This window comes from Myotis brandtii, unplaced genomic scaffold, assembly GCF_000412655.1.
Source record: "Myotis brandtii unplaced genomic scaffold, ASM41265v1 scaffold225, whole genome shotgun sequence".
Classification (NCBI taxonomy): Eukaryota; Metazoa; Chordata; class Mammalia; order Chiroptera; family Vespertilionidae; genus Myotis; species Myotis brandtii.
In genome coordinates, this window is record NW_005358435.1 from 3714138 (window position 1) to 3737531 (window position 23394).

The 23394-nt window shown below is 45.1% G+C and overlaps 1 protein-coding gene and 1 long non-coding RNA gene across 2 annotated transcripts; both read right to left on the reverse strand.

The window, feature by feature from the left end:
• Positions 1 to 695: 695 nt before the first annotated feature.
• DDX27 (DEAD (Asp-Glu-Ala-Asp) box polypeptide 27) lies at positions 696 to 22247 on the reverse strand. Its single transcript, XM_014539688.1, has 21 exons — positions 22067 to 22247; positions 20093 to 20239; positions 18093 to 18152; positions 17689 to 17854; positions 16882 to 16925; positions 16665 to 16751; positions 15475 to 15580; positions 14352 to 14525; positions 13568 to 13718; positions 10811 to 10910; positions 10532 to 10673; positions 9505 to 9658; positions 8584 to 8665; positions 8000 to 8177; positions 6729 to 6835; positions 6433 to 6535; positions 3140 to 3234; positions 2883 to 3006; positions 2279 to 2366; positions 1090 to 1164; positions 696 to 819 (listed from the first exon to the last, which is right to left on the reverse strand). The coding sequence occupies exons 1-21, from the start codon at positions 22157 to 22159 to the stop codon at positions 801 to 803; spliced, it is 2295 nt and encodes a 764-aa protein (XP_014395174.1). The 5' UTR covers positions 22160 to 22247; the 3' UTR covers positions 696 to 800.
• On the reverse strand, positions 11104 to 13208 carry LOC106726100. Its single transcript, XR_001362117.1, has 2 exons — positions 13043 to 13208; positions 11104 to 12798 (listed from the first exon to the last, which is right to left on the reverse strand). It is a non-coding gene; the product is annotated as an uncharacterized LOC106726100 (long non-coding RNA).
• Positions 22248 to 23394: the final 1147 nt, after the last annotated feature.

The window sequence follows — 23394 nt, forward strand, 5'->3', positions numbered from 1 at the left end:
TAAAAACTTTTTTGCAACAAGGAGCAAATTTATCTAGAGACTCCTGTCCTCTTTGAGCTTCCATCTCCAGTAGCACCTCCACACTATAGCGAGTAAGAATTTAGGTAGAGCCTGGTTTCAAAAACCTGAATTCCCAACTGTGCAGTGGAAAGTGACTCAATCTCTCCAAGCCTGTTTCTTATCTGCAAAATGGGGATAATAGTACCTGCCTCTTAGGGGTGTAGTAAATTAAATGAAAGTGCTCAGTCCACAGAATGTCTGGTATAGTTTGTGGTAAATGACAGCTTTCAGTTCTAGGACATAATTGAAGAGAACTAGTAAGAATTTCCTCCACATCTAACTTCTCTACAGGCACAAAGATGCATTCCAAGTATATGTGGCAGTGCCAAGCTAGCGCACTGGGAGCAGTGTACTATTGAGGGAAGAAACAGGAATAAAATTTACAATTAGATCGGTTTCTTTCCCCTGCCCCCCAAATACTTTTCCATTCGGTGTGTGTGTGTGTATATGTATATATATATGTGTATATACATATATACATATATTAATTTTTTTTATTTCAGAGAGGAAGGGAGAGGGAGACAGACATCCCACCACCCCAGTGTCTCGGTATATTCTTTATGTAAAAACTAATCAGCAAGAGGAAGCCTGGCTGACTGACTCTTTTTCTTTCTTAGTGTACAAATGACACAGACTTTTTAAAGTTTTAAGAATTTTTTTTACAAATGGAGAAAAGATCAAACCAGAAGGACTTCCCATAAAGAAGGGATCGAAGGGCCATCCCATGAACTTCTTCACGGCTACTTCCTCCTCTTGTACCTATTAAGAAAACCAGAAGGGATCATGGAAAGAGACTAGACTTTGGATGGTGAGCAAAAATACAATATACAGAAAATGTATCATAGAATGGTATCCTAAAACATCATTAACCAATGCTACCCCTAATACATTTAAATTTTAAAAAATCAGAGTAAAGGACCAACCCCTCAAAGGCCAGAAAGAGGAAGGAGGAGCTCCTTTCCCATGAAAGGTTTCTTCTCTAATCCCAAATAGTTGTAACCTTTGGTCCTCCAAAACTGCAAACATTACCTGGATTTAGATTTAAAGTTTCCTCCTCGTCTCTGGTGGGACAAGCCTAACTGTTTCCTTTCTTCAAAGGAGGGGCTGTAGGTGAGAGAGAAGACATGATGCTGAAATGGCAAACTGTTGGAAAAGTGGGTGGTCTCACCCCCACTGAACCCAGCTCCCACACATAGCAGCAGGATCAACACATGCATCATTTTCAGGTCCTGAGGTTCTCAGCCTATGTGTCTTTCTACTTGATAATATGGGTTTGTGCAAGTCAGAGTCCAGCTTTAAAATAAAACAGGAAGAGGCTCTACCCTTCCTTCTCATCCTATATAATAAAGAGGTAATATGCAAATTGACTGTCACATCCTTGCACAAGATGGACACCCCCATGTGGTCACAAGATGGCCGGCAGTTGTGGGCGATCAGGTCAGCAGGGGAGGGCAGTTAGGGGCGACCAGGCCAGCAGGAGAGGGCAGTTGGGGGAGACCAGGCCTGCAGGGGAGGGCAGTTAGGGGTGACCAGGTCAGCAGAGAAGGGCAGTTGGGGGAGACTAGGCCTGCAGGGGAGGGCAGTTAGGGGCAATTGGGCCAGCAGGTGAGGGTAGTTGGGGGCGATCGGGCTGGCAGGGGAGTAGTTAGGCATCAATCAGGCTGGCGGGGGAGTGGTTAGGGGGTGACCAGACTGGCAGGCAGAAGCGGTTTGGGACAATCAGGCAGGCAGGCAGGCGAGCAGTTGGGAGCCAGCAGTCCCAGATTGTGAGGGATGTACCAGATTGGAGAGGGTGCAGACTGGGCTGAGGGACAACCCGCCCCCCGCCCCCGCTCCTGCCCCAGTGCATGAAATTCATTACTCTAGTGTATATAATAAAACTACTTGGGAAGCATAAATCTAAACCCATCCCAACCCAGGCCCGGGGAATTGGGAAGAGGAGGGATGAACAACACATTCCCAAGAGCAAACCAGGATCCTTTGGGGTTCTATCTATCACTCTCCTGAGAAGCTCTATTTCTGAACCAAAAATGTGGCACTTTATCTCCAAGGCAAAAGAGCCTCAACACCTCTTGCCTCATGTTCTCATCCTGGGAAGTCAGACAGAAGCCCCTGAAATATATATTATAAAGCTATAGGTATATGAGAAGTGGGAGTGGGGAAGGAGAGAGAGCTTTCATCAAAATACCGAGAGCTCCATGATGACTTAAAACCCTACCCAGCTCGATACTGTTTCAGGGCCTTCTTGCTCGTGTTGGTGAGTTCTTCATCAAATACAGATTTCTTCACCTGCTTTTGCTTCTTGGCTGTGCAGAGAGAGAATGGATTAGATATGTCCTCTTAAACCCAGGCTCCTAAATTCCCTTAAGCTCAGGGTAATGGTCCCAAGTTCAGTGGATGCTCTGGACTAATGATTTATTGACATGAAGGTGAGACATCAGATCCTGGCAGAAAAGGGATAAGGAATCAGAAGTACCAGGTGTGAAGGAAGCACTCCAAAGAATGTTTGTGTAGTCCAAAGTGAAATGGGCCAAAGACCACCTTCACTTCATTTGACCCTGACCTGCTCCTCCATATGGTAACTGGTAAGGACTTAGGCTCCAGATTCCTAAAGGCCTGGTTTCAAATCCTAGGTATTCCCACTAACCACAGGTCACTGCACCACTTGGAGCCAATAAAGGTATAGCTGTATACACTAGTACATATTCATTACTCAAAAAATGTGGGCTCTTATCACCATCCCTTTAATATTCTCCCTGACTATAAGCACAGGTTACAGGGAGAACCTTCTTTCCAGCCCGGTAGGCTCCCCATATGCCTACCAGGGCCTCTTGCTGGCTCCTCCTCAGGCATTGCTCGCGCTCGCTTGGCTCTGCGATTCCTCTTGGCCAGCCGCTCAGCAAACATCTGTGCTTTGAGGATTTCGAATTGGGACCTCTCCTCTGCCTAGAGAGAGGATGACAAGTGAGTATGGAACAGTTTTATTTTAAAGCTGGACTCAAGAGGATGACATGTGAGTCAGGCAGCCCTGACTCATTGCACTATGCAGGGACCCAACTCCAAAGGGGAGGCCACTCACTGTCATCTCCCCTTTTTTCTTGGCATCCTTCATAAACTTCTTCCTCTTCTTCTTTCCCCTTAAGGCCAAGTCAAACTCCTGCAGAGCCTTAGCAACTGGGATGAGAAGAGAGCATGAGATTTCAGGTAGTTTTATAACTTCCTTTAAACTTACAGCCAGGCCGGTATGGCTCGGGGGGTGAGTGTCAACCTATGAACTAGAAGGTCATGGTTGTGGGCTCCATCCCCAGGAGGGGGCGTGCAGGAGGTAGGCGATCAATGATTCTCTCTCACCATTGATGTTTCTATTCCTCTCCCCGTCCCTTCCTCTCACTGAAATCAAAACATTTAAAAAAAAAAAACTTACATTAACAAGTACACAGATTTTAAATTGGTACACAAGGGCTTAAAATGAGAATCATCAATCACTCACTTTCTTGGTGATTATCCCATCTCACTAAATAGCATGCTTGTTCCACTATTTCTCAATTCATCCATTTGAGACTTTCATTATCTATCTACCTCAGGGGTCCTCAAACTTTTTAAACAGGGGGCCAGTTCACTGTCCCTCAGACCGTTGGAGGGCCGGACTATAGTTTAAAAAAAAACTATGAACAAATTCCTATGCACACTGCACATACCTTATTTTGAAGTAAAAAAACAAAACGGGAACAAATATAATATTTGTATTTGCATGTGGCCCTCGGACCGTAGCTTGAGGACCCCTGATCTACCTCTTGATGTGAAAGATAAGGATTTAGTTCACTTATGTCCCTGAATAGTTATAACTCTACTAGAGGCCCGGTGCACGGATTCGTGCACTGGCAGGGTCCCTCGGCCTGGCCTGTGGCGATCAGTGGACCTCTGCACTGCCGCAGCCTGGCCTTACCCACCAGCTTGTCGGGCTCCAGCCCACTGTCCATGTCAATCCCGCACAGCATGAAGTAGTGTGCAAAGTGGCAGGCGGCTGGGGAGGAGCCTGAGCCCAGGCGGGGCACGGCTTCTGCTCATCCTGGCCCCGCTGTGCCTGCCGCCACCGCAGCCCGGGTGCACAGGAAGAGTGTCTGCAGGAGAGGCTTGTGCTGCCACAGCTGAGCTCGCCAGTAGCACTTCCACTGTGGGAGTGCACTGACCACCAGGGGGCAGCTCCTGTGTTAAGCATCTGCCCCCTGGTGGTCAGTGCACATCATAGCTACTGGCCAGTCGGCCAGTCATCCAGTCGCTTAGGCTTTTATATATAGAGATTTTTAAAAATATATATTTTATTGATTTTAGAGAAGAAAGGAGAAGGAGAAATAGAAACATCAATGATGAGAGAGAATCATTGACTGGCTGCCTCCTGCATACCCTCTACTGGGGATCGAGCCCGCAACCCAGGCATGTGCCCTTGGCCAGAATCGAACCTGGGACCCTTCAGTCCGCAGGCCAACGCTCTATCCATTGAGCCAAACCAACTAGGGCTATATATAGATTTTTAACAAAATTTAACATAGATACACCCTAATTTTTTGTCCCACCATATACGCAGTCTTTCTTAAATTGCTGATATAATCTTTTTGCAAGCTAGGTAATTTTGCAATCCCTAACAAAATAATAAATACATATAACCTCTGACCTACAATTCTACTTTAAGGACTTTATCCACAAATCAAATATATTTGCTTAATTGTGCAAAGGAATCTGGACAAAGTTATTCACTACATGAATTGTTAATAATAGCAAACGATTAGAAACAACCCCAATGTCCCTCAACAGGGACTAATTAAATAAATTATAATCAACCCATTTGATGGAAGATCACACAGCCATATTTTTTTTTAAAAAAAGGTAGCTACCCATATGCTTATATAAAATCATCTCCAAGCTATAAAATGGAAAAAAGCAAGGTGTAGAACAATGTAAATTCATTTGTGATTGTTAAAAATAGAGAAAGGCAGGGAATATCTAAAAATATTTTCCTGCCTCTTGTGGCAAAATATGTAACATAAAACTTGCCATTTTGTCCTGGCTGGTTTGCTCAGAGGTTAGAGCATCAGCCCATGCACCAAAGCATTGCAGATTTGATACCTGGTCATGGGCACATACCTCAGTTACAGGTTAAATCCCAGGTCCCAGTTGTGATGCATGAGGGAGGCAACCAGTCGATGTGTCTCTCTCATATCCATGTCTCTCTCTCTCTCTTCCTCTCTCTCTCTCTCTCTCTCTCTCTCTCTCTTCCCCTCCTCCCTCCCTTCCACTCTCTCTAAGGATCAATGGAAAAAATATCCTCGGATAAGGATTTTAAAAAAATTTACCATTTTCATTCTTAAGTGTACAATTTAGTAGCACTAATTATATTCACAATATTGTACAACAATCACCATTTTCTGTTTCTACAACTTTTTCATCATCCCAAACAGAAGCTCTGTAACCATTAATAACTCCCTCACACACTAGCCAGTTTGGTTCAGTGGACACAGCGTCTGCCTATGGACCGAAGGGTCCCAGGTTCGATTCCAGTCAAGGGCATGTACCTGGGTTGCAGGCTCCTCCCTGCAGGGCCTGGGCTTGTGCAGGAGGCAACCAGTCGATGTGTTTCTCTCACATCAATTTCTCTCCTTCCCTTTCTCTAAAATTCAATGGAAAAATATCCTCGGGTGAGGATTAAAAATTAAAATAAATAAGTAAATAACTGCCCTAGCCGGTTTGGCTCAGTGGATAGAGCATCAGCCTGTGGACTGAAGGGTCTCAGGTTCGATTCCAGTCAAGGGCACATGCCCGAGTTGCAGGCTGGATCCCCAGGGTGGGGCGTGCAGGAGGCAGCTGATCAATGATTCTCTCCCATCATTAATGTTTCCATCTTTCTCTCCCTCTCCTTTCCTCTCTGAAATCAATAAAAATATATTTTTTTTAAAAAGGCTGCTTAAAAAAAAACTCCCTCCCCTACCCCCTAGTAATCTCTATTCTACTTTCTGTGTCTATGACTTTGCATGATTAGGTACTTCATATAAGCAGAATCATAAACATTTGTCCTTTTGTGTCTGGATTAGTTCACTCAACAGGTTTTCAGTATTCATCCTTAACAATATGCACCAGAACTTAATTATTGATGAAGACTATTCCATTGTATGTATACACATTTTGTATCTGCATTCATCTGTTGATGGACATGGGTTGCTTCCTCCCTTTGACTACAGTGAGTACTGCTTCAATGAACACTGGCGTGTAAGTATCCATTTGAGTCCCTATTTTCAGTTCTTTGGGGTTAGATCAAGGAGTGGAATTGCTGGGTCCTATGAATTCTATGTTTAGCTTCTGAGGAACTTCCCGACATACTTTTTTCCTTCTTCCTCTCTTCTTTGGTCTGGAACCAGCTCCTCTCAGGCTCGTGGTTCTGTGCCTCCTTCCCCTTTTCCAGGAGCCGCTTTGCTGTGTTGATCTGGGGGGGACAGCAAAAGGGTACCTGCCATGGAACCTACATCTGACAATATATAACGTGGCAGTTGCAGGAAGCCATTGCCGAAAATGCTTGGGACTCTGATGATCTGTTTGCAGACAAAGGATTTCAGAGGGGCTAATGCGGTGTGCTTACCGAGTGACCCTGGGAACCAGAGCCCTCCGCACAGCCTCACCTGGGCTTCTGACTGTTGCATCTCTTTCTCCTCAGCCTCCAGCTGCAGAACTGCATATACATCTTTCTCCATTTTCTCAATTTTGTCCCGAAATTTCAAGATGACATCTTGAGGGAAGAGAACAAAAAATTTTTTTAAATAAGAGTGAAGCCTATGTAGCTGATGAAAGGAAAGATATGTATTTAGTGACTTAGAAAATTGTTTTTTTGTGTGTGACTTCTCTGCTTAACAACCCTCCAACCCTGCCTGAAGGTTTCCTGTTGCTCTTAAAATAAGCTCTAAACTTCTAAGCATGGCCCCTGCCGACTCTCTGGCCTTCTATCCCCACCTTGCTCACCGTGCCTCGGGCCCTCTGGCCTTTCTTCCCTTTTACTCGCACACCAAGTTTGCTCCCGCCTCAGAGGCCTTGCCCTGGTGTTCTCTGCTTGGCACACTCTGTCCCCGGACCACTTAGGGCCACCTCATTCTTGTCGTCCAGGACTCGTCTCAAATGCCACCTGCTCAGAGGCTTTCCTAAACAGCTTTTCTAAAGTAGGCACCTCTCCTCCTGCAGTTCTAAATCACATCTTCTATTAGCTTTTTTGTGTCTTTCCCCACCACAGGATCAGCTGTTTTGTTTCCTGCTGTATCCCCAAAACCTAGAATAGAATAAATAGCACCAGGCATATAGAGTAGTACTCAATAATTATTTGCTGGCTGAATGAATTAAATGGAAAAAAAAAGATAGACATATATGAAAGGAAAAAAGGATATGTATCTAAATACTAACAGTGGTGAGTTCCTTAACATACAATTACATTTTAGCTCTTATTTTATTTACTAAGTCCCAACACTGAATACTTATTATTTTTATAACTGAAAAAAAAAAAAGCTTAAAAAGGATGTGCTTTAAAAGACTCCTATGAATGAAACATAAAGAATGAAAGATATCCAAAAGAATGAATGCTGATCTCCTCACCTTTTGCCCCTCAAGGACTAGGGGACAGGAGGGAATCAATGGGGATTTTGCCCTAAGAGAGAACTTTCTTTCCAAAGGATGTAAAATAAACCCAAAGTGCCTATGAATAAGGCACTTGAGGCATAAGTCTATCATGAGTCTCTTTTACACACAAAGACTGAAGCCCAGAGAGGAGAGGTAAGACCTGCCCAGAGGTACTCAGCAAGATTCAAACTTGGCTCCTGACTGCAAAGCTCCTGCTCTCACCCATTATCTTCTGCCCCTGCCTCACCTATCCAATCTGCCCTGAGCTGCTGCAGTGGTGTCTGCTCACCTTGGGGAAGTATCCGGGCCTTCACAGGAGCTTTGGCAGCCTTCACAATCTCCTTCAACATCTTCCGCTCTTCTTCTCCCACCAGAGAGACCGAACGCCCAGCCTTGCCAGCACGTGCTGTTCTCCCCACCCGGTGGACGTAATGCTTGATGGTATTGGGCATCGTGAAGTTGATTACCTGGAAGGTCAAAGCTGACCATCATTCATATGTGGGAGTTGGGAAACAGTTGGAACACAAGGAGGCAAAAGGACTCCCACCCAAAGTTCAAGGAAGATGGAGCCTGTTCACCGTTTTTTTTTGTTTTGTGTGTGTGTGTGTGTGTTTGAATTTTTTGTTAATCCTCACTCAAAAATATATTGCCATTGATTTTTCAGAGAGAGTGGAAGTGAGGGGGAGAGACAGAGAGAGAAACATTGATGTGAGAGAGACACATCGACTGGTTGCCTCCTGCACTCACCCCAACCAGGCTGGGGATTGAGCCTGCAACCAAGGTACATGCCCTTGACCAGAATTGAACCTACAACCCTTCAGTCTGCAGGTTGACACTCTACCCACTAAGCCAAACCAGCCAGGGCCTGCTCACCGTTTTAACCCCCTCGATGTCAAGTCCACGGGCTGCCACATCTGTGGCCACAAGAATGTCAATCTGTTCATCCTTAAAGCGCCTGGAAATAGCCACAAAGAGATGTTTATTCAGATTCCCATCCTCAATAATGCTATGCAGGAGCCTGAGCCAGCAGAAAGAACACAATTCCATTTGGAGTCAAGCAGCAGAGTGCAGACTATCACAGTGGGGACAGAGCCTAAGTGTCAGCCCATCGACATTTACACTCCCCCTTAAACAATCCATAAAGTGGAGCAAACGTCATTTTGTGTATACCCCCTTACACAGTAATTCCTATACATATGGAAGTCTGGGAACCACAGAGCTATCCTATATAGGAAGTAGCATATGCAAATGTCCCAGCATTCAAAATAGCTTTTCTTTAGAAAACAACTCTCAGCCATCTATGATGAATAGGGATAGGTGGGAGAGCTCTAAAGGGTTCCTCCTTGCCCCCCAAGCTGACTCCATTCTGTGAGAATTAAATGAATCACACGGAAAAGCACACAGCACAGGTCTGGCAAAGTAAATGGTCAAGAAATGGCGACCAGCTTTGATTCCAAATTTCCTTCCGTCAGACTCGGGTTTGTCCACTGCTCTGGAGCAGCTGTAGACAAAAACGTATGCCAAAGTATGCTGAATCGTCCCAAGTCAGAATCTCTTTCCATGGCCCACTCAGCAGCTCCCATAAACAAGCCCTGGGGCATGAGTTACCTCTTCTGTGAGGAGTTAGTTCTGAGTGTATCTAAGACATGACCTTCCAGGGAAACTGTGCTACCTGAGTCCCTGCTAGTATTCTAACACAGCTTCTGGGTGGTATTTTCCCTCGTATGAATTAAGAGAGCCTCTCTGACCTGCCCAAGAAGGGTGGATAGGAGCCAACCCTAACCCCAAGTTTACCGGAGGGACTCCAGTCGCTGCGTCTGTGACAGGTTGCCGTGGAGCTCGCCCACCTGCAGTCCCATGAGACCCAAGAGGATGTGCATGCGGTGGGCCTGCTTCTTGGTCTGGGTGAACAGCATCACATGGTCGGTGAAGGTCCTTGTCAACAGAGCTGGCAGGGAGAGAAGAGTGAACCAGCAGCCATCTCCGAAACATACTCCCTCCTCGCCTGCGAAGTAGTGCTGTGCCTGGCATCAGGGAGACAGACAGGCGAGGTTCCTACCCGTGTGAAGCTCAAATTCCAGGGCTGAGACAGAAAAGCGAGTCCTGCCCTTGAGAAAGTGAAGGGAGGATGGGGAGGTAGCTTCAGCACTGGTTCCTCCCAAGCTGAATGACAAGGCAGGATCATCCATGAGAAGATGAGGGGGAAGACTCCAGGCAGAGGAGAGAGCAAATGTAAAGGCCCCGAGGAGGACAAGCTTGTGGGTTTGAGAAAGCGAAAGCAGGTGAGTGTGGCCGAGTGCCAGGCAACAAGGCCGGAGCAAAGGCAACAAGGCAGACAGGGGCCAGACCCAGACGGCTTGCAGAACTCGCTAGGGAGCGTGGATTTTAGTCTAAGAGCAATGGAAGACACCAGCGGGCTTTACATAAGGAAGTAATAGGCAAGTGCTCATTTGTAAACATCATTTTAAATGATCTGTAGGTGGAGAGTGGATTACCAAGGGATAAGGGTGGAAGCAGGACAGGCACGTAAGAGGCAGCTGCAATAGTCCAGGCAACACACAGCAGTGGCCTGAACTAAGGGCCAAAGGTGCAGTGAGGGGAAATGGTCGGGAGTTCAGCAGGACATAAGGACTGGATGGTGGGAGGAAGGTGAGACGATAAAAATAAGGGAGGAAAAACAAATCGAAAGTGATGGAGTGAAGGAATGGCAGCACCACACACTGGATTAGGGGAGGCTGGATGGAGGAGGCTCCAGTATGGCACTCCTGAGGTCACAGGAGTCGAGCACCCCACCCTGCCCAGTCCCACCCTGGGCTTGCACCTGCCACAATGGCTTCCCGGTCCCCTTCCCGATTTGGCCGGATCCGGATGAACTCCTGCCGCAGGAAGGGGGCCACATCCGTGTTGCTGTTCACAAATATCCGGACAGGGTTCTTCAGAGAGACAGAAGCCAGATCTTTGACCTGCCAGGCACAAAGATAGGGATGCTCACCAGCCTACCACGGGGCAGAAAGGGGGCGGTACCCACCCCCAGCCCAGACCAGGGTTCTCTGAACTGTCTTCTCCACTCACCCCACCGAGGAGATTCCCCACAGCCCACCTCATCCGTCATCGTGGCCGAGAAGAGCATAGTCTGGCGGTGATGGGAACACATTCGGATGATCTCCTTCATCTGCTCCTCAAAGTACTCGTCCAGCATCCTGGTCAGCAGGGAAGGGGAGGAATCAAGAGAAATGGACTAAGCTCGCTTCTGTCGAGGGGCAGAAAACATCAGATGCCATATTTTGATGTTGTCATTGGTTCTGCTTTAGGCGCCTTTATTTACTTATTTTATTAGCATTAACAAGATTCACTAAGAATTATCATTTGGCCACATTTGCTTAATCTATTTTCTTTTTTTCCTGGCTGAACTATTTGCAAGTAAATTGTAGAGATCAGGACACTTTATGCCTAAATATTTCAGCACACATTTCTTAAGAACAATGACCTTCTATGTAATCACAATGTCATTATTACACCCATGAATTTTAAGTTTGAATAACACCATCTAAAGTATAGTCCATATCCAAATTTTCCTAGCTGTTCCCAAATATTTTGTAGCTGTCTTGTTATTTAGTCTAGAAACCAAAGTTCCTATGTTGCATTTGGTTGGCATGTCTCTTTAGTCTCCCTTAATCTAGAAGAATCCTCTCAGCCTATTCCACACTCTGTATTTGTCTATTTCCCAGGGACTGTATTCAGTAAATCATTGCAGAAAGAACGTGTAGGGGTGCGGATGTGCACCTCACTCCCAGTCCATCAGGAGATAAAGATCATCAGTTTGAACACTTGGTTAAGGAGGTGTCTGCCAGGTTTTGCCACTGATAAAGGAACCTTTTTCTCTTTGTAGGTAATAGTAATCTGTGAGATTACCTTGACTCCAGTTTTTTTCAACTGATGCAGTTCTTTACAGTACTTCTCCCTCCAGGTCAGGCTCAGTTGAGAATCAAGTATTACATTTATTTGTCATGTCTCCTTAGACACTTCAATCTAAAACTTCCATAGCCTTTCCCAGTCTTTTAAGATGCTGACGTGTTTGAAGAATGCAATTTCCTTTCCCTTTAAAACCTGAATCAGATCATGTTCCCTTGCCTGAGAACAATCTCCTTTACTTCCTTCAGGCCTCAAGAATGGTTCATTTGCTCTGTCTGTCAGTCAATTATTCAACACTCACTGGGCATCTACTGGATTCCAGATGTAGCACTGGGATGCGGCAGCAAGCAACACCAAGCCGGCCCTTTACGAAATGATGTTCTAGAGGAGAGGTGGGACACACCACCACACCAGCATTCAGGTAACCATAAGGGAGGTAGGTCAGACAGGCTAGCGAGACCTCAGAGATTGGAGATCATAAGGCAGGAAGGGGAGGATGAGGTGGGGGCAGGACCTTTTCTCAGATAAGTGACAACTAGACCAGAAACCCAAGGAAAAAGGAAGTCATTCCAAGCTGATGAAATAGCAAATGCAGAAACCCCGAAGTGGGCAAGTGCTGACAGGATTTATGGATGTTTTGTGCGGTGTGAAAATGAGGAGACACAAATGACGTTAAGAATTTTGGCCAGAACAACAAATAGGACTACATTGCTGATCATGAGATGGGAAGAGAGACGGAGGGGCATACAGATCAGAGCTTGGTTAAAGACCTGTTCAGTTGGAGATGCTGCAATTTGAGAGTAAACTTGAACAGGCTTTAGGGTTTTTTGTTGCCTCCTTCCCCTACCCTACCTCCTTCATTAGTCTAGGATCATTAAGACTTTATTCTGTTCAGTTATGGAGGAAAGAGGTGAGCAGATGGGACACATATGAGAGGAAGGAAGGAGGGAAAGAGGGAGAAGGAGGGATGGAGTGAGCCCCACATCACACTAAGAGAGGCTGTTTGTGGAGTCCTCACTATGCACGGGCACTTATCCCAACTTACTCCTTGAATCCTCAACACCACAAGATTGGTGCTGTTCTTATCTCCCACTTACAAACAGGGAAAGGTTTTGCTTGATAATCTAAAAGATGTCCCCAAATCTCAGGGAGTGGCAGAGCCAGGATTTGATCTACCTTCCCCCCGCCCCCGCTTTTTTTTTTTAAATAATTTTATTGATTTTTTACAGAGAGGAAGGGAGAGGGATAGAGAGTTAGAAACATCGATGAGAGAGAAGCATCGATCAGCTGCCTCCTGCACACCCCCTACTGGGGATGTGCCTGCAACCAAGGTACATGCCCTTGACCATAATCGAACCTGGGACCCTTCAGTCCCTAGGCCGACGCTCTATCCAGTGAGCCAAACCAGCTAGGGCTCTACCTTCCCTTTTAACCAGCACTTTACAGAAGGAGAAAGAGAGCAGAATAATCTGGGCTAAGGATGGACAAAGGTACAAATGTGAGCAGCTGAACTGGTGAGAGCCATCCTATATAATAAAAGCCTAATATGCAAATCAACCAAACAATGGAACAACCAGTCACTATGATGCTCACTGACCACCAGGGGGCAGACACTCAACACAGGAGCTGCCCCCAGCCCACAGGCCCCAGGTCAGCCAACGCAGGTACCAGCAGGGACCTGCCAATCGCCACACTGGTCACCCCGCAAATGGAGGCAACCGGCGACAGCAGCAGGGGGCGGGGCCGGCGAGCAGGCCAAGCCAGGCCAGCCAAGGTGGGTGCCAGCAGGGGCTCCCCGACTGCCCCACAGATTGGCCCTGATCGCTGACCAGGCCTAGGGACCCTACCCGTGCATGAATTTCATGCACCAAGCCTCTACTGTAGAATAATCCAGGGTGGCAAGTTCCCATCCAGGGCTGTGGCCCATGGGATCCCAGATGAGTACCTGTCAGCCTCATCCAGGATGAGAACCTCAATGCTACTCAGGTGGAAGGAAGGGCAGTTGTGGAGGTGATCGATGAGCCGGCCTGGGGTGGCAATGAGGATGTCAGGCGCTGCCCGAAGAGCAGCTTCCTGAGACTTCACGTCCAGACCACCTGTGAAGAAAAAAGCCCCACCAGGCAGCCAGTTCAGTCATTCACTGCTACTGCCTGAGCCCTGCCACCTGCCAGGTCTCATGCCAGATGCAGAAGAAACAGCAGAGAATACAACTGACAAATGTCCCACATGTGTGGATTTTACAATCTGTTTGGAGAGACAGATTTTTTTAACTACAATTCTGTTAAATGCAAAACATCAAAAAAGATGATGACACAAAGGAACTTCAGATCCAGGCATCTAAGGATTAAGAGAAGCAGCTGCAGAGCTGATGTCTTTCTACATCACCATGGCATATGGGGGGTAAAATGAAGGTTAGAAAACAGTATCATATAACATCATCAGAAAAATTCTGCCCCAAACAATATTTAATTCTTTATTCATGCAAAGCAGAAATTGTATCGTAAACTTATTTAGTACCAAGAAAAAATTTTCCCCATAATGTTGAAATTTCATTCTGCAAGACTGGTTAAGTCGCGATCAAACCCTCTCCCCACCTCCCACTACCTACTATAAAAACACATCGTCCACTATTTAAGTGGATTCAATTACATAAAGGCTTTCTTGGCACCCGTCAACCTCAGAGGGTGTCATGGTCTCTCGGGGCTGGCAGCCTTCGGCCAGATACTCACCCACAGCTAGGCAGGTGGTAATGTTGCAGAACTGGGCCAGCTGCTTGGTGACCGAGTGTACCTGGATGCCCAGCTCTCGGGTGGGAACCAGCACGAGCACGCGGGTTACTGGAGCCTGGCGGGGTTTGTAGATTAGACGCTCCAAGACGGGCAGTGCGAAGGCAGCAGTTTTACCTGGAGACAAGGGCAGGAAGAAAGCAAAGAGAAGAGGTTCAGTCCCTTCAAGGTTTAGGTTTTCACCTGAGCACAGAAATATGTATGATAGTTATGGGTCACAGGTTGCAGGGGGTCTAGTGAAGGTCCTCCTCATTTAATTCTATCAGGGTATCGCCTTGACTATGACCGCCTGTCTCTTCCATGACAGGCCTCTTCATAGGAGGAAATTTTTTGTAAAAGGGATACTCAATGCAACATTGTATATTAATGCAGTTAATTATATAGTAAAAAACAGTCATGTAATAAAATACTATGCAACCAGTTTGAAAAAGCAAAGAGTTTTTAAAGAAATAGGAAAATATACAGTAAGTTATTTGTGTTATATTTTTTAATTTATTTTTAGAGAGGAAAAGAAAGGAAGAGAGAGAAACATTGATATGAGAGTGAAACATTGATCTGCTGCCTCCTACACACCCCCTACTGGGGATCTAGCCCGCAACCCAGGCATGTGCCCTGACCAGAAATCGAACTGGAAACCCCTTTGCTGCACGGGACGATGCCCAGCCAGGGCTATAGTAAGTTTTTTTTTTTCTAAGGGAGCTACTAAACAAAATATGTAATGTTATTGCATTAAAAATTATATTTGTGGCACTGACCAGTGTCCTCCGTAGTTAGAATGTCAGCCTGCACACTAAAGGGGCATATGTGGGAGGCAACCAATCAATGTGTCACTCTCACTTTGGTGTTTCTCTCTCTCTCTGTCTCTTTCTCTCTCCCCTTCCTTTCCTCCCTTACACTCTCTCTAAAATATTAATGGGGAAAAATATCCTCAGGTGAGGGTTAACAGAAATCAAATTTATATTTGTGTATTTACCAAAGTGGCCTTTTGGTCAGTCAACTTAGAGCCTGTTCTAGGTTGAACATCCTCCTTCTGCCTAGCCCCTCCCCAAGTCCCTATCCTTTTTACCTGTCCCAGTGGCTGCACAGGCACAGATGTCCTTCCCCAACAGTCCCACAGGTATGCACGCCTTCTGGATCGGGGTGGGCTGCTTAAAGTTCATGGCTGTAATGGCCTGAAGGAAAAAGAGAGAGTTAGACAGAGGGGTAGGGAGAGTCTCAGCATGAAACAAATAAGGCATGTTTCCAAACAAGTGGTATCTTAGTCCACCCCAGTCATTCAATCCACAAGCATTTATTGTGCCTCTTGTGTGTGAGGCACTGTTCTAGGCACTTGAGAATATAGCAGTAAACAAAAGAAACAAAAACTTTGACCTCAGGAATCTTATAATCTGACTAGTGGCCTGGTGCATGAAATTCGTGCACATTAAAAGGGAATCAGAGGAAATATTTTAATATTGCTATTTGCCCTTTCTCTATAATAGAAGTGTCAGAGATGAAAGAAAATTAGTAAAATGTATATGAAAATCTCCTTCCTGTCAGAGTCTGGGGCGCGCCACGGGACCCAGAGTCAAGTTCCCGCCCACCCGCACGCAGCTCAAAATCTCGCAAGACCCAGACCCAGCCGGCCCCACCCCCGTCAAGCCCCGCTGGGTCGGGGGGCGCAGCCTCAGGTCCCCCATCAAGCCCCACCGGGTTGGGGGTGCAGCCTCAGGTCCCCTGGCCCCGGCGCAAGGGCAGGAGGGCATGATGACAATTTGCATATTAGCTCGTTATTATATAGGATAGAAAAAACAGACCAAAACAAACACATGTCATATGGAGATAAATGCTATGGAGAAAGGTGGCTGGGGAGGGCAGTGGGGAGGGGATGAGTGCAATTTATAGAGTTTTCTCAGGGAAGGTCTCATTGAGCAGTGGTTACTGAGTGGAACCCTAAAAGAGGCAAGGAGCAATGAAAACAGACTTGTGAAAGAATCTTCCTGGGAGGATGAAGAGCAAGTGCAAAGGCCCTGAGGACGAAGATGCATGACCTGTTTGAGGACTAGTGAGGAAGCCAGTATGACCAGAGCAGAAAGAGTGCTAAGAGACAGCATCATAGGGGCCCAGAAGGGGCTGGGCCTTATAGGCCAAGATGAACTTTCTGTTTAAGAGGGTTGCCTGGCAGCCATGTGGACAAGAGAGTTTAGGAAAGCAAAGAGCCCAGCTTAGGAAGCCCAGTCACAGGATGACTGCACAGTTGTAAAAAGAAGCCACTACCTTCAGAAGAGGACGGGAAAGGTTCATGTCCTGGAATGAGAGGTTTTCATCGTACTGAGATGCATCTTCAAAAAATCCTCCTGCTTCCTACACCAGAAAACCAAAAGACAGAATGAGAATTCAGAAAAAAAAAAAAAGGCAAAGAAAACAAACTGACCTTAAAATCCTTTTAGGATGCAAAAACAAGCTGCATACTGTTTTCCAAGCCCACACTCACTTGTCCTTTCTTCTTCTTCTTCCGCTCCTTTACTTTGAGTGTGTCTATGGAGAAAAATATAGCTGATAATCAGGGCTTATCCTTACTGAGCATTTACAACTTGCTCCAGCAGTTCTCAACCTGTGGGTCGCGACCCCTTTTGTGGTTGAACGACCCTTTCACAGGGGTCGCCTAAAACCATCCTGCATATCAGATATTTACATTACGATTCATAACAGTAGCAACATTACAGTTATGAAGTAGCAACGAAAATAATTTTATGGTTGGGTCACAACATGTATTTAAAGGGCCAGAAGGCTGAGAGCCACTGTGCTAGACACTGTCCTAAGTGCTTTCTGTGGACAGCTTGCTGCAGGGTGCGACTGTCATTAGCCTTATTTCAAAGATGAGGTCATTGTGAGACAGTGTAGACAGGAAACAAACTCACCAAGTTCCAGAGACCAAGTTCTCAACCTCTATGCTATACTATGATGCTTTAGCTCTCATTTCTGCAAGAAATATTTATGGAGTAGCCATTACATTGTTGGACCCATCTGATGAGGGATGTGAGGGCCCCAGCACCCCAATAAGTTCGAGTCACAGAGGTGCTGGCAGCTGTGTGAGGCTGGAGATGAGGAAAAGAGTAAATTCTGCCTACTGAGTACAACCCTAACAAAATCCCAAGAAAAAAGGGAAGCTTACAGAAAGGAGTTCAACATGGAGATGTTAAATTTAACTGTGTGAAAGAGCACAGCAAATCCTACAAGTAAAGGCGGACACTTTCCAATGTCCTGTTCCTGTTTCTGGTAGCAACACGGCATCACCTACCTGCTTTGGTGAGGATATTCTCATCGGCGGATGAGTAGTCGGTCTCTGATGCTTCATCTGCTGAGCCTTCCTCATCTTGCCCTTCAGGGTCTTCCTGCTCCTCCGGTTCAGAGCCCTCCTTTGCCTCTTTCTCCTTCTCTGTCTTCCCAGACTTGGCTTCTTTGTCCTGGGAGGAAAAACAATTATAATAAAGTCAGGCAAATACAAACATCAGGAAGTCCAGAACCTACGCAGAGCACCACTATGCTATGAGGATTTTTAATGAATATTAACAGTAGACACACGGAGAAGCCTGCCTGCAGCAGCCGCACTTCCACGTAGGCTTGAAGAGAAACAGTGGGGAGGTGTCGAGGCTACAGCTGTGGGCTTAACTGCGAAGAGAAGGAACTGCTTTGCTTTCTCACCTCTGTTTTCCTTTTCTTTCGAACTTTCTCAATCTTCTCATCTAATGTAGTGGCTGCCCTCTGCAGATAAAAATACAGAGATGAAAAGAATATACATATGGGAAAGAGACGAAGCAAGGTTTCTCTCAGGGTCCAATCTCAGATATTAATATACAAAAAGGCTGTCTGTCCTTGGATACATTAATCAATCCATAGATTACTCACAGCCCAAAACATTAAATAAGTGGTCTATTTATGAAAAACTTTAAATTACCTGGAACCAATAAGAACATTCACATTTTAGAAGGTGTTTACTATTCAGAATAATACAATTACTAGGAGATGTCACATTATATCTGAATACTACTCAGAAAAACTTACCAATCAGATATAAATTAGCCTATTAATTAAAATGTTGAAATCTGAACAAATTCAGGTAATGCTGGATAGTAATAAAACTTTAGAAAGGATAAGTAATGGCAGGCCCTCTTTATGCTCAAAGCTCCCTAAACTGTTATGGCACTACAGTTAACTGTGTAATTATTTGTCTAGTTATTTTCTACACTGATAGACTGTAAGCTTTATAAGGCGCAGTCTTTAATTTCATTGGGTCCATATGAATAGAAAAAAACAAACAACCTCACGAGGACCTTGAAAAGGCAATGCTGTTTTATTTCAATCAGAACGAGGAAAGCAGAGCCCGATTAAACTGCTCTGAGCAGGCAATATTTCTCTTTGAAGTGCATGAAATATAAAATAATTTTCATGCATCTTCTAGCTTGTTAACCAAACTCAAAGAGAAGCAGGAGATCTTGGCAAATAAGCAGATGACAATGACATTTGTGGGAGCTTTAGCTATGCTGTGTGGGGACCGGGGACCCTAAACATGAGGTCACATGAGATTACCTGGCAAATGAGAGAGAATGACAGTATCTATGGGACAGAGTCTAGCTATTAAAATATCGCTACCAAGGGCACCTGCTAGATCAGTGATGGCGAACCTATGACATGCGTGTCAGAAGTGACACTCGAACTCATTTTTTTGGTTGATTTTTCTTTGTTAAATGGCATTTAAATAGATAAAATAAATATCAAAAATATAAGTCTTTGTTTTACTATGGTTGCAAATATCAAAAAATTTCTATATGTGACACGGCACCAGAGTTAAGTTAGGGTTTTTCAAAATGCTGACACGCCAAGCTCAAAGGTTCGCTATCACTGTGCTAGATTGTTCTTTGTTATAAAGGTTTCTTTCTAATATTCAAAACAAGGAGTGAACTCCTAAAAACGAGACCATTTTTAACATAGCTCTGTCCATTTTCTTAAAGGCAAGTAATTTACGGTATATGTAATGCTTGGTATTTCTAGACCATTAAGTGGTATTATCACGTTTCCTCAAAGACTTTTTTCCACCCCACATTTTAATGTCTATAAAGTCAAGAAGGGTCTATCTTATTATATATACTGAAGTTAGTCTGAGCTCACCAAACCCTCCTCCAGGAAAAGCTGTTATGGACATTTTAAGGAAGGCAATAAAATATTATTGATACTTTTAAATATTGTCTGGAGATCAATGAATGTGTTTGTAACTAAAGTCTGCAAAAAATTCACTTGCAACATTTGGCACTTGCTTGGCGTTAATCAAGAATGTGGGTAATTTATCATCACTTCCTATCCCACCAAAATTACACCACAGACCTAGCTGGTTTGGCTCAGTGGATAGAGCATCGGCCTGGAGACTGAAGGGTCCCAGGTTCAATTCCAGTCAAGGGCACATGTCTGGGCTCGGTCCCAGTAGGAGGCATGCAGGAAGCAGCCAAGGAATGATTCTCTCTCATCACTGATGTTTTTATCTCCCTCTCCCTCTCCCTTCCTCCCTGAAATCAATAAAAAAAAACAACAAAACAACAACTATACCACATATTTCCAAAAAAGTTCCAATATCTGCTGCATGTAAGCAGATGGCAAAGGCAGTGAGCTCAGGGTTAGAACTCTTTAACACCTGGACTGCCTATCAGTACCTTCTTCTTGAGCTGGCTCATAACATCGGCCATGGCCCAGCTGCCATCGTACATTCCCTCCTTCTCAGTGAAAATGAAGTCAGGGTTGAAATCAGCACTGCGGTTCTTCTGCAAGGCTTTCTGCTTTCTGCCCAGCACAATGGGCCCCTGAGAAGAGGAAGAAAAAGTGTGATTATGGGACTGAAATGAGAGAACACTAGAAAAGGAAGAAGAAAATGGGGGTACCCAACAAGAGAGAAATTTACAAAGCAAAAATTGACAAATGACACAAAGAAACCCACCAATCTATAATTGTTATTTGAGATTCTAACAATCTCTCTCAGTAACTGATAGATCAAGCAGACAAAAAATGAGTACCTCTGTAAAAAATGTGAACAACACAATTATTAAGCTTCATTCCAATGAACATATAGAGAGCACTGCACCTACCATTAGAGAATAAACGTTCTTTCTGGGCACACATGGAATACTTGCAAAAACTGATCACGTAGTAGACCTTTAAGCAAATCTTCAATAAGTTTCCAAAAAATCAATATTATACAGACTCTGTTCTCTGACCACAATTCATTTAAGTTAGAATCAATAACAAAAAGATAACTTTAAAAACCCATACATCCAGAAAGTGGAAAGAGGACTGGCTGCTCCATGGCTTCAGGAGGATAAGTTGAGAAGAAAAGAACTGGAGCACTGCCCTAGTCAGTTTGGCTCAGTGGATAGAGCCAGGTTCGATTCCAGTCAAGGGCACATGCTGGGGTTGTGGCTCAGTAGGGGGCGTTCCAGCCAATCAATGATTCTCCCTCATCATTGATGTTTCTATCTCTTTCTCTCTCTCTCCCTTCCTCTCTGAAATCAATAAAAAAAAATATATATTTTTTTAAAAAATCTGGAGAACTAAAGAGTGCTATACTGACATTTTTCCTTGAGTTAAACAACCTCATAAAAACTCTGACCCTAAATTTCATTATTAGTAGTGATTAAATTTCTTGGGTATCTCGTTTAATTATTGAGTTGTATAGCACCTCATTCTTTTTTTTTTTTAGCACCTCATTCTTGACGTTTTGCATTATCATTTGCCATATTTGCTTTACTCCTTTTTTAATAAGTTTTCCATTCAAGAATTTAAAAGATCAAAAAAAATTTTAAAGAATTAAAAAGATCATTCTGGCTGCTAAGTGAATACCCTGGAGGGGAACAAGAGAAAGAGCTGGAGACCAGGTCTGTTAGTATTCTGGGTATCCAGGCACAAGCTGGCAGTGGCCTGTGCTAGGATGGAAGCAGTGCAGCTGGAGAGAGGGGGAGAAGCTTGAGAGAGATTCCTAAACCAGCTTCCAGAACACTGGAGCGGGAGAGGAGGAAGAAGCTGCCAAGGATGACTCTAAGGTTTCTGGCTTGAGATGGAGCAGGTTGGGAGGGTGAGGGAGAGAGACTAGAGTTCAGCTTTGGAGCAGTTGAATTTTGTGGAGGCCATAGGATGCCCCAATGGAGGTGTCAGCAGACAGATGAGGTCGCAGGGGGAAAACACCCCGGCTGGATCTCTGAAGGGTGAGCACTTTTTCATGACACTGATCCCTTTTTAACTGTTCATGGCTATGTCCCACATGCTCAACAGTAGGTGTAACAAATGTAAGTATTGACTAAATACTGTCATCGCGAACGAATGCATGACCGCAGCTCCTTGAGCAGAAAGCAGGGCTTGTTTCGCCTGGATGAAGTATCCGTTCGGCGAGTGGGTACCGAGCTCGCCAAGGCGACACGGAATGGCACGGCACCGTGCGGCGGCGAGGAAACGCTAGTGGCGAGCAAACTGAGGAAGATCTGGGGGTCCCAGTGAGACCCTTCGCTGAAGGACACATGCCGGCCTGGCTGGGGAATGCTGAGGATTTCGGGACAGAGCCGAGGTATCAGAGGGAAGGGAAACGAGTCTAGGAAACCTGACCGTCCGCCGCTGCGCCCCGACCCCCGATCGGCTCATACCTCCTCCTCCTCGTCTCCGGAGTCAGACTCGGGCTCCACCGGCACCTCGTCATCCTCGCCGATGGTCCCGATGAAACCCAGCTCCTCCAGCATGCTGCCGCCGCGGTCACTGTCGAAAACCAGCCCACGGCACGCGACAGCCGGAACTTTTCCGCGACCGTCCCCTCGTCACTGCCTACGTCACTTCCGTTCTGAAGAAGCCCTCGACGAACCACGGCGCCCGAGGACTGCGCATGCGCTAGTGTGGGGCGTGGCTTCTAGTGACAAAATCAAGGGGCGGGCTTTGCCTCCGTCAAATTCCATTGTCTCAAAAAGCAGGGGGGACGTTGCAGAGTGCGAGGGGCGAGAAAGTCTAAAGAGGTGCGTGGATAAGCTCTGTATGTGTATATTTATGTACATAATACTGGAAGATAATACAATAAACGGTTAGCAGTGATTTTCTCTGGGCAGTAGAATTACAAGTGATTTTTATTTTCTTAGACTTTCCGCAATAAACGTTTTCGTAAAAAAGAAGTAAAAATAGCTAACACTTATAGAATGTTTACTATGTGCCAAATACTGCTAAGTTCTTTTACATGTATTAATTACTTTAATCCTCACAGTAACCCTCACAGAAGTAAAATGACTATCACCTTTTTACAGATGGGAACACTGAGGCACAGAGGGGTCGGAAGGTCACAGAGACAGTTAATAACAGAGCCAAGATAATAATCTAGGCAGGGGCGCCAGGGTCATTAAGAAAGTAGGGCGCAGGCTTTCTAGAATCTTCTCTCATTTCTGCTTGTGGAAATATTACTCTTAAATGCAGCTTGTGATTACTTCCTCTAGACAACTTGCCCTAAACATCACCTCCTATATGAAGCCCTCTTGCATTGCCCATCCTCCTTCATAGATGTTTGCTCCTTCCATATCAACACTCTCTACTTGCAACAGAGTTGTAGTTGTACAACAAAGTATGTTCAGTTGTCTTTTTTTTACCCATTTCAAATGTACAGTTCACTGTTAATTCCATTAACAGTGTTGTGTAACCATCACTACTGTGTTTCCAAAGCTTTTTATGGGCTCAAACAGAAACTCTGCACCCATTAAGCAATAACTTCCCATTCTCTCTCCCTAGTCTGCAACTTCTCCTCTACTTAGTCTCTCTGAATTTGCCTATTCTACATATTTCATACATGTTGCAATATACAATATTCTTTTGTATCTGGCTTATTTCACTTAGCATACTGCTTTCAAGGTTCATCCAAATGGAAGCATGTATCAGGACTTCATTATAGCTGAATAATGTTTTGTTGTAGGTCTATACCAGTGGTTCCCAAACTTATTTG